This window comes from Lissotriton helveticus, chromosome 6 (genome assembly GCF_964261635.1).
Source record: "Lissotriton helveticus chromosome 6, aLisHel1.1, whole genome shotgun sequence".
Lineage (NCBI taxonomy): Eukaryota > Metazoa > Chordata > Amphibia > Caudata > Salamandridae > Lissotriton > Lissotriton helveticus.
This window is the reverse complement of record NC_136067.1, coordinates 1,608,536,918-1,608,548,733: the sequence shown is the minus strand read 5'-3', so window position 1 is coordinate 1,608,548,733 and position 11,816 is coordinate 1,608,536,918. Positions and strand designations below refer to the sequence as shown.

Here is an 11,816-nt window from a genome sequence, read left to right as displayed (position 1 = left end):
ATATTTATAATATTATTACTGCAAAGTGTTTATGAGTTGTGGTAAAACGGGCACGCAGTTCTATCTTTAAGGGCTCACAATAACACGACTGCCAACATGCGTCACGAGGCAAGAAAGTGACTGACTGCAGCTCGGGGTTGTTCTGTCATCCCATTCAGCTGCCCGGTACTTTGAATATTTCGGAAGGAAAGGGTTAAAAAAGAAGAGGCACATCTGCATATTGTCTTATAAAAGTAGACTTTATTTCATAAACAGGAATAAATAAATAGCATATTAAAATTACAAATGTTGCAGCAATCACAGAGTCTGTCAAAAGTATGAAGCTCGGCCCTCGGTGTAGCGACACTTAGCCCAGGTCACTGTGGTCCCTGGACCGCTTCGAGGCCGCTAGAAGCACCATCCCCTCTCCCCCCTAGGCTGTGCGGGGCCCAGGAGTGGCCTCGCCCGAATGTGGCTGCTGCAGCCCGGCCTGACCTCTGAGTGACTCCTGGGCCGGAGCGGCGCCCTTTGTTTCCCGGAGTACAGTAAACACAGCCTCAAACCCCTGCAAACTCTCCGTGCAGGCACACCAGAGCACCCCCACCGATCTCCACACTTCATTTTCTTTTAATTGGAAGGTTCTCCTGCCTCCCCCTGACACAAGCCTTCAGTGGCCCGCCTCGCCTGTAGGAAAGCCATTAATTAGCTCTCCCCCTTTCTCCTCTCTCCCGCCGTCTTATCGCTGACATTCCTACATTATCTCCATAGCATTTATCATCTTGGGCTCTCTTTTGTTACCCCTTCCCTCCCCGGCCCTCCTCCGTACCCACGGGTGGGCACAGTCTCCAAATGAGGCCCTCTCTACAGATGTCCGTCACGTGCCACACCGACGGGACCACCACCACTCAAAACAGCGCATACAAGGTAGAATCGTGCGACGGACGCACACCACTCTGGTCACCTGGCCTGCGAGCGCGTGTCCTGTTTAATACAAAATGGAGGGATCTGCACAGCACTCAGCCAATTGAATCTGAGAAGCACCGCTGACGCACATAAGATGCACCATATGTCCTAAAAAGTAATCCAAGTATTGCAAAAATACATCTAAAGATTATGTAAATTACAACGATGTCTCTGGTCCTGTTCGTCATTAAGATGTCCATGTTACAAATGACAGCGCCGGACCTGCAACCCCAAGAGAAACAGGGCAGATGAAACAGGGTACAGTAGATCAGGTGTGATGTCATGTCAACGTGTTGTTAAATAACTCTATGGGAAACCTGTGGCGTCAACACTTCTCAGCATGCAGAACCTCCAAACTGGCACCCCCCACTTAGATTATGTGACAAGATGGTCACTGTGTATACTTGCTCACATGTTCCGCTGTTGCACCTACGTGCTCATTGGAATTGTATGTCGGCCCAGTATTCTTTTAAAGGCATTCTTTTTATGTCCGCCACCTTTATTGTAAAGCGCTACTTCACACTGAGTTGTCAGCGCTATATAATCCCTCGAAATAAATAAGTACATGGAACTTGTACAGAGGCCCTGCATTTATAGAAATATACTCCCTCTGTTCCAGAAAAAAATTATATATTCTCCTGAGTGCAACTAATTGAAAGTTCCATCTAAATTATTATTTGTTTAGGGGGGGGGGGCTTCCTGGTGAGTCTGCGGGGTTTGGATAAGCGACCTCTCGGAGACCTGATGGGTTTATAAAGGGAGAAAAGAAGAGATTTCTGGGTTCTGATTGTGAATCTCAGGGCCGGCAGAGACCAGAAGAACCGGCGGCGCTGCTGCCTCAAGTCACGCCGAGGGCCGGGTGTGTGGTGCCAGGACGCAGGTCACGATCACTGCCTGTGTTTCTGGTCTCGGGGGGAGACAGTCGCACACGCGGCTCGAGAGTGAGACAGTTTGACAGGCGATAAACACTGCTTCAGAGGGAACCCTGGCCAGCGGCGAGACTTACTCCGAGGATGTGGGCAACGTTTTAGTGTCTTCATTATTCTTAATTAATCAAGGGAGGCCTGGCACTGACACATGCCGCATAATTAAGGTGAGACTTAAAACAGCGCAGCATCGTGAACGCTTTTGCCTCCTTCTGAAAAGAATCAGGCAGGCGGGGAGCATTGAGAACAAACGTACTTTAAGCTAAAATTGCGTACATGGGATCCATGTTATAAAAAACACAAAATAGAACAGTGGGATCCCAACATACCGCCCTTTAAAATCTTCTGTTTGAGACGCTGAATTAAAGAAATGAGGCAGTTCGAGATTTCAGACTACATGTGGTTTTACGTTTGTGCTGAGTGACACCCCCTTTAAATCCACTCAAAAGAAAGCCATCACAGCCGATATCATTGGTGAAAGAGACTTCTGCCTCGAAGGTATTAGAAATACAAGTCATCACAGCATCGCCAAACTTGCAAATCAGAAATGTTGCCGTCTGGTTTGACGCACCCCTGGGTCGATCAGACAGACCTGCGACAGATCTTCCCTTCATTGGCAGCTCGATGACATCGGGGTAGTAAGCACAAGCGTGGAGTCCACCGCCCTGCAACGCACAGGCAGCCCGGCGCCTGCCACAGGAGCCCAGACCCCTCGACAGGCAGTGAGCAGAGGTGGGACACATCATAGTTTATGGTTACATGTATATAGCGCTTCCCACCCCCGACGAGGCGTTACCAGGGCGAGAGCCGATATACAGAAAAAGTAAAAAAGGTCCTACATTTTTAGATACAAGTACTTTCCCAAATTTCTTAGTGAAAAGTACCTGTTTGTGGACATTGACATTTATCATAACTTACTATACGGATGTGTTAAAGATATACCCAATCGACCATATTACATGTGTAGTTTTGCTTCATAAAATATACAAATATAAAAAGCATCATTTCCAGGGTTAAACGTACTATCCCCATGGAGTTCACAGAAGTGTAACTCTAAATAAAAATGTTTCTGTTTGAAAATGCTCCCTTGAGAACACTTCTTTTAACATAGAAATGTTGTTCTGCAGAGGTCGCCAAGGCTTTTTAAAAATATACTACTAACACCAGCGTTTTAAACCAGATTATTGAGGCACAAAACTAGGATTTGCTCAAATCTTCCGCGGGAAAAGGGAACAGTCGCCTCCAATAAAATGCAAATTTCAGAGTGGCATCGGAATGCCAGTACCTGACAGCGAACTGCAGCTTCAGGGAGGGCTGTTTCGGGGCCAATCCGGGGACAGGCTGTCAGTGTTTGTAAAATGGACACAGCAGGGCACCACCACAGAACTGACAACCGCGTGAGCCCGTGTGAAGGACTGTCTGGGTTCGGTCGGCAGTGGGGAGGAAGGGCCAGGCTGCGAGGAAGGAACGGCTTAACATGCGCGGAGATTTCACAGGGCTGCCTTTAAGCAACAACAAACTGATAACAGTGGGACAGGCAGACTGTTTAGATACCCGGTAATTGCACTCAGGGGGAAATCAAGCTACGGAACCAGAGATAGACAGAAGTGGACTTTTCAGTTTTTTTCTCAGACTGTTGACAATTTCACTTTTTATCACTTTTCTCGGTTATGTATTACACCTCAGACTAATAATGTAAGCAGGTTTCTTTAACATTACCAACCACTTTCTAGACATCCCCGGATATCTGTAGAAGGGGCCACAACTAATAGAATTGGGAAGCTAGTTGATAAGAGACATCAACGAGGAAAATGGCGATATGTGTATGTGGAACACTACAGATGTTGCATTTTATCATAAAAGTTGAACATGCACAGTATTGAACCGAACAGGTACACAAGGTCTGACGTAAGGCGTGGGGGACAGATTGAGTACTAGACGCACCAGCACAGATGATTGAGAGATTAAGAATAATGCACCATAAATGCGCCACCTTCATGCAGGGCACATTGGGGTGTTACGGGGACTGCGCCTAGAGCACAGCCTTCCCTAGCAGGGGCGGTGCGCGAGGAAGCTCCGGTCACAGCGGCACGCGCGCTCGGCAAGCACCAATGCAGCTGCGAGGCTTGGAGGTGGCCAGACTTTTCCGCTCACGGCCGAACCTACAGCCACTCAAGAGCTCCGTGTGTACCCAACCTTCTCTTATCGAAGCGTTCTGCCCATCGATTATGTGATAATTCACTCTGCTCTCGTCCAATCCGAGACAGCGAGCTGAGGCGAGCGCGCTGATTGGACGAGAACACATCAACCTCCGCCTACCGGGATTAGGGCTAGACCATTTCCAGTTCTATGCGGGGGTGGGTGTCTCCGTTCTCCCTAGCGGCTCAATCGTATTGGTTTTGAGGGGCAGAAGCCACAGCCCAGTTCAAAAGTTGCATGTTAACATTTGCAATTGTGCTGTTGACACTTGCAGCTGAAAGAGCACGTTCAGCTGTGCACTCTCTGGCATTTGTATAGATGGGGAATTTCTATAGGAAATATTGTGCAGGCATTTCCTTAAAGTGCAAACATTTAACTTTTCAGATGCGGCAATTAGAACAAAAAAGTCCCTTTGTCATAAGAAACTACATGTCACCAACATCTTAAGGAAGAAGATCTTGCGTTGTCAAGCGCCCCTGTGCTGGCAGCTGGGCTCAGCCTCTGTGACATCTCGGTGACATCACTGACACAAGGTGATCATCTGTGCACATGGCCGAGACCGGCGAGCGGCGAGTTGTGCCGGTTTAACGGCCAGACCCCCAAAATGGAAAGTGCAGCACGCAGTAAGAACACTGGAAGGGGTCATACGGAGCCTGTTTAAGAGCTTTTTTATCAGACATAACAGCACTGACTGATTAAGTGATGTTTTCCACGCATGACTCCAAACCTACCAAAGTTGAAATGCTGACTCGGTGACACTGAAATGACTTTCCTTTGGTGTAATTGCTCCCCTGGGACCAGCCTGGGGCAGCAAATCCTCTGTCGCACCTGACAATGACGCACACCTATCCTTCGAATCAACTTTCGTCCATTTTTCCACTATAGCCTTTGAGCCTGTTTCGGACGCCGCTCCCGCCTGCCACTGTCGCACTGCTGCTGACCAGGGAGCGCCGAGAAAAGGGTTCCTCGAGACGGTAAAATGCTGCGGCTCCGCTTGGACTTCCAGTTGAAATATATTGAGCAGGCGTATCATTTCTACAGATAGCAGGAAATCAACCATTAGATTAAAATGCGTGTGGCGCCCTCCGAGCACGGGTTACCGCCGGAAAGCTGAACCTAGGAGCGCCGAGAAATACAAAGCCCCCTGCGCTCATCCCCCGGCAGCTCTGCACTGGGCCGTGTGACCGAGCAGCCGTCTGCAGCCGGCGCTGGCCACGCCCCCTCTCCTCCCCCTCCTCAGCGCCAGCGAGTGGTTGCAGCCCAGGAGCCATTGTGTGCCGCGCGACCTGTTATGGCCACCACTACTTCCGGGTTCCAGCATTCTGCTCCCGAGGATCCTCCTCCGCCGCTGCCGCCGCCGCCGCGCACTTGGAGCAGCAGACTGGGGAGCAGGAGCGCGCGCACACTGAGCCGCGCTGGGCACGCCGCGAACGCAGCCGTATAGCGCTCGGAGCTCGCGCAGGGCAGGGATCCTCCAGCGCACGAGCGCCTCTCGCCCGCCTCGCGCACACTGACCCAGGAGCAGCGCCGGCACTTCAGCCCGCACCCAACCGCCGAGTGCGGGTCCGGCTCCCGCAGGATCCGCGCCCACCCCGCCGTGACAGCCGCTGATTGACAGCCATGAGACCAGCACGCTGACTTTGAGAGGGGGACACGGCACGTCTTTTAAGACAATTTGAAAGATTTTCTTTTTTTTTTACTGTTTTATTTCAGTCGAGTCAATTCCCTTTTTTTTACTCATTTCTCCTGCATTTGGAAACTGAAGAGGAGTTTTCATGCTTTGCTCCTATCTCCACCGAAACTGAAGATCCGGTTCCTCTACTCCTTTGGAGACTTTAAAAGGATTTCTTTTTTTTACTTTGACGCCTTTATTTATTTTTGGGGAGTTTAGTCGCGCTGTGTTTTCCTTTCCACCCTGGCACCGGAGGGATATACTAGAATTTGAAGAAGAAGGGGGACCGCCGGCCAGGCCGATGGCGCAAAGGGTACGTGTTTATAATGTGTGTCTGCACATCACTTCTGTTTACTGTCAAGGAGACTTGGACAAAAGTTCGGCACTTTATTGCCTCCTAAAGTAGCCCATCTCTGGACTATTCCAGCATAAAAAAGTATTCCTTAATTAATACAAACAGATTATGGGTGTCTAAAATCTCAATTACCATTGTCAAACGTAAGGGGTAGGGTGCTTCACTTACAGACTATAACTCAGCATATGAGAAGTGTGGTTAAATGGGGTAATTAAATTAATAGTAAAATCACACTTATGCAAACAATATCATATTCATCTCACAATCTCGAAGGAAGGTTGCCCTCATTACCAGTCCTAAGAAATTTAGTCACCTCCAGCCATGCAAAAAAGTTATATCCCAAGTCGTGCTGTATCTACCAAGGTTATTGGTAATATATTCCAATGCTCCTATAGCATATTAAAAAGATGCAAATTGTGACTTTTCATGCCTGTCACTTCTTCAAGTGCGTGTCCGCACTTATAAAAATGCCTTAATGGCTCGGAAAACAGACGTAAAGTAGGAAGTTGTGAAAACATATGTCAGCTCCCAAGTTGCAGCCCGTGTACCCGGGCTGCAGAAGCATGTGCACATTTACAAGTGAAGGCAGGGAGGGCTGGCCCAGCCTCGTTTACACCTTGGCTCTAATAGTGTCAACTCGTGTGTATTGTGGGGGAGACAGGTTTCTAGCATTGGCCCCAAAGTGGCTTTAAGCTGCAGGGCAATGCAAAGTGAAAGCACGTGAAAGTGTGTAGGGCATGGCTCAAGCAAGTGCACACCACACCTCGGTAACTTGTGCTACTAAGCTGGGTTCCTGCGAGCGAGCCTCAGTGCACCCTAGCTTCTTTTCAGTGGAAAACATATACGCAAGAAAATTGGTAATGGCATTGTGATTGCACTTTTTAAAAAGAGATTCTGCAAAGCCTAACCTGCTCCTTTTAAAGGATGCGCTAACTTGTTCCCTCGAAATTGCTTCCACTTTCTCAGTTCTTTTAAAAATACCACAGGATACTGCTTTCTGTAAGGCACACCTTGGTGTCACATGCACAACATTTAAAACCATAGCTTTATAATTTATTGGAAAGTGCAGTAGGGTGCTGGTAGCATAAAGGCACGACCTTGCTTCATCTGCACGTACTTGTAGCCTTTCACTTTTAAAGTTATATGAAAATACCAGACGAGGCTGCGATTACAAAGGCATTACTACCTGGAATAATCTGCACACTTCTTGGAATTACATTAGGATGCTGCTATTACACCGACACACCTTTGCGTCATCTCCACATTCTTTAAGCCTTTTCACTTTTTTAAGTTATTAGGAAGTGCTGTAGGGGGTGCTATTTCAAAGACACAACTTTGCATCACGTGCACTTTCCTTAAAGCCTTTCACTTTTTAATTTATTTGAAATGTCGTAGGATGCTGCGATTACATAGACACACCATTGCATCAACTGCACATTATTTAAGACTTTCCCTTTTTTACACTATTTGGAAATACCGTAGGATGCTACTATTCCATGGACCCACCTTTTATTATTTGTGTTTCACTTATTTGGAAGTACAGTAGAATGCTCCTATTTCAAAGACACAATTTTGCATCATTTGCACATTTTTAAGACAGTCAGTCACCCTTTGAAGTTATTTTAAATATACCTCACGATGCTGCAATCAAAAAGGCTGCACATGGTGTAATACACTCACTAAAACCTTCATTTTTAAGTAATTTGGAAGTACCGTAGGGTGCCTCCTATCTCAAAGACAAAACTTTGCATCATGTGCACAAAGCCTTTCACTCTTTTAAAGTTTTGTGAAATACTTTTGGACGTTGTAATCACCACCTGGTGAAATCTGCACGTTCTTTAAAAACCTTTCAGGTTTTAAAATTATCTGCGAGTAGCGTATGCTGCTGCTATTGCAATTTTAGAAGACTGCTCTTACATCATGGACACTCTTTTTACCATATGCAGAATCCATAAAGTCCTTCACCTTTTTCGAGTTATTTAAAATGTGAGATAATGGCCCGATTACAAAGGGACCATTTGGTATTATATTGTGTTGCGTGGAACACCTCTATGTGTTTCACCATACATTGTGAAAAGTGAAAACTGTGAAAATCAGAAACATTGGCATTTTCCCGTGTCAACAACTGCCCTCAGACAACTTGCCTTGTTCTTGTGTTTGACAACTTGCCTTGTTCTCGTGTTTGCATGATGTATATATATATGTATATATATATATATATATATATATATATATATGTATATATATATATATATATATATATATGTATATATATATATGTGTGTGTATATGTATATATATATATATATATATTGTGCAAGTCATATTTTTCTCCCAGAATGTAAGGGGGGCTTCGTTACTTGTCTTAGACACAGACCAAGAAAAAAACTTGTATTAATAAATAAAACAAGTGTTTCTAACTGGAGACGACTAAGATGAATTGGTGCAACTGCAAGAGTAAATAAGTAGTGGGACATGGACTTGCGTTTAGTGCGAGTTATTATAGGAGTGCGAGAGATTAACAGTTGAAGAATTAGCCTGCTTAAAGGATAACGCCTCTCTGCTCCACACAGAAAGATGGGGTGCATGGTTTGAGAGTATATGGGGACGGAATTGCATTGGAGAATGATGCATGTTAGTAGGGTTGTGTAAGAAGACCAAAAAGGGAGTTGGCTCTCAAATACAAGAGTAAAAAAGAGAATGTGGGATATATATATATATATATATATATATATGTATATATATTCACGAATGTCCTTCCTTAGTTGTCTAACTTTAAAAGAGAGCGATTTTAGGACTGCAATGTTAAAAAAATTGGGAAGTATCACTATGAAGGAGGGTCGATATGCCTCCAAAAAGATATATATATATATATATATATATATATCTATATATATAGATATATATAAAGATATACATAGATAGATAGATAGATAGACTTTCAAGTTTTTGAGAGAGGGCTTTTAGGAGAGGAATATTAAATAGTTGGGAACTATAATAAGAGTACGGCTATGCCTCAAAAGAGAAAAATATAGTTGCATATTTCATGCATATATATACATAGCCAAAACGTTGTCTTTATTTGCCCATCATTGAGAAAGAATTTTATTTTAGGGAAATCTGAAAAAGTTTGGAATTAACATTGAAATGGAAATCGCAGCCCCTGAAAGAAACCGAGTTGGGCTGCATAATGTGTGCATTTAAACAGCCCGAGGGCTAGCCCTAATTGACTTGCATTTGATAAAGAGCGATTTTTACAACAGGGGTGTAATAAAGTTGAAAAATAGCTCCACAAATAGGGACGCATCTCCAAAACAAGAGAGCAGCGCTGCACATTTGATGGGTCAGGATAGGGATTTAAAGAACTCTCTAAAAAGAAGGAATTGGGGTGCAGTTTTGACATTTTTACGGAGTGTGTTGGGTCCTGCGGGATGTGTGAACAGAGTGCTTTTCTCGGTGTGACTTTGTCCTCTGCAGGCTCTCTCTGACCCCCTTTTTTTCTCTCCTGTCTGCCCTGCAGTACGACGAGCTGCCCCACTACGGGGGGATGGACGGAGTGGGCCTCCCCAGCACCATGTACGGGGACCCCCACGCGGCCCGATCCATGCAGCCCGTGCACCACTTGAACCACGGCCCTCCGCTGCACTCCCACCAGTACCCGCACACGGGCCACACCAACGCCATGCCCCCCAGCATGGGCTCCTCAGTCAACGACGCCCTCAAGCGGGACAAGGACTCCATCTACGGGTAGGTGCCGTGGGCCCACCGCCCTGAGGCCAACACAACGTGGAAACAGAGAAACAACGCCCACAAAACACATACTGTGTGCATGTAACAACCGCAGGCGCATTGTGCAGCCACTCATTCTGTGCAGGGAGCCTCAAACTGTGTCTATTTAGTGTCGAGATGTTCTGGGGGTGATTCCAGCCTGATAGGTCTGTCTGAGACTCCCAGTGCCACAACAGACCGTGCTGGGTGTCTCTGATGCACCAGTTCAGTGAGTTTTATTTACAATAAATAACGTTGGTGCTCTGTCACCTGATCTCTTCCTGTGGACTTCCAGATAATGGCGAGATTGTGGGATTCACCGATGTACAAGATTCACTATGTAGATTCACACACTTCCAGGGTCCCCTTCCTTCCATGTGCGGCAGAGGTGTTCTGGAGAAGGGCTGTCACATCTATCTAGCTACCCTGCAGACTCGTCATGCTGTTTCAGTACTATATCATTAAGTGTAATACACATATCACAACGTAGAGAACTTGTGGTTTTAAACCGGAGCACTGCTTTAACAGCCCTGTTTGTGAGTGCAGTACTGCCCGCTCTCTCGTGTGGACTTCCTGCGAGACTGTTTTTTAAGACATCTAATTGTGTTTAGTCACTAAAATGGACAAACTCACTCCTTAATAAATTAATGTGAACCACGGAGCCGCTGTGCCCTTAGAACGAGTGAGTCTCTGACAATAAATATATGCTGGGCTCCCAGACTGTTGGAACCAAGGTGTGGGTTTGTTAAAGTTTCCAAAACACTGGGGCCTCTAAAGAATTGGGGGCGCTTTGTGTAGATATTGGACACATCCATTATATTCCTGAAGTAGACTTGAGGGCTCTTTTTGTTTATAAGTGTGTTAAATTGCCTATTGTATCACGTGTACTCACTTCTTGCCATCTTACGCAGTTATTACGCTGTTGGTGCATCGCCGTAATTACGCTGTAGTTGTGGGGCCTTTTCGCGAGATCTAAGTGTTTGTGTCGCCGACCGAACTCGTGACAAAGTGAAGTGTGAAGGTGCTTTGCATATAAGTGGACTCTGCGATCTGGGGACAACTTGCCCGGCTGACCCTGTGAGTTTCAGCGATAGATGGTCACGAAGGCAGATTGCAACAAGTATTCTTTTGCATCACTTTCGAAACTTTAAATTCGCCGTGCCTTCAAAATTGCTTGCATCGCCGCGGCCCCCTTTCTTAAACTGGTCAGAGACTCGTGCGTTCTGACATCTGATTTGGAATACATATATATCCGTTTATATCTTAGGGCTGGGCTGCATAATAGAACCATTCACCAAAAATAAACTCACAAGGGATTTTACGCTCGAAATAAATAACACAGTTAACAGACATTACAAGATTTGTCACTTATTCTGCTTTGAAAAGGGGGCACAAATTATTGTTTTAGTTCAAGTTTAATTTTTCACAGTGATTTAAATATGTAAAGGCCTTTCTGTTATTTTCAATAATTTGTATGCTTCAAAACCATTCCAAATTGGGTTTTGTGTACCATCCCCCGACTGATTGAGTGCCCAGACAATAGAGACAACAATATTAATTATTGACTGACTTGGGGTAGCATCGACAGGGTTTTTACTGGCAGTCCATAATGGACGGTGATCTTATTTACTCTCAATCATAATATCCAGCTCGTTTCTGTGGTTTACGAGAGTTGACACGTCCATGGCGTGTGTTCACACACGGTACAATTGGCGACGTGTGCTCCTCACTGGTCTGCTGTGAATCCCGAGGGGGCTCCAGATATGTGCGGGCCCAGAGAGGGAGCCCTCGGTGCGAGACGGATTCTGTCGAGAGTGCTGCAGGTCCGGAGAGGGAACCCCCGGGGGCTGGAAGGGTTATTTCCAGACTGATGTTGGTTCAGAGTGTGAACCATGATGGGGGGAGGTCTGTCCACAGTGCTGGGGGTAAAATGTTGTGAATCCTGGGTGACAGG

At 46.0% G+C, this 11,816-nt stretch overlaps 1 protein-coding gene across 2 annotated transcripts in view; it reads left to right on the top strand.

Moving 5' to 3' along the window:
* The first annotated feature begins 5,367 nt into the window (after positions 1-5,367).
* MEIS1 (Meis homeobox 1) overlaps positions 5,368-11,816 on the top strand; it is a 172,230-nt gene continuing 165,781 nt past the window's right edge. The window contains exons 1-2 of one of the 2 annotated variants that reach the window (XM_078649405.1): positions 5,368-6,052; positions 9,615-9,841. In XM_078649405.1, the coding sequence (XP_078505531.1) occupies positions 6,041-6,052; positions 9,615-9,841 (239 nt within the window). In that variant the 5' untranslated portion in view covers positions 5,368-6,040. The remainder of the gene's footprint in view (positions 6,053-9,614; positions 9,842-11,816) is intronic. The other variant, XM_078649404.1, reaches the window with a different exon arrangement.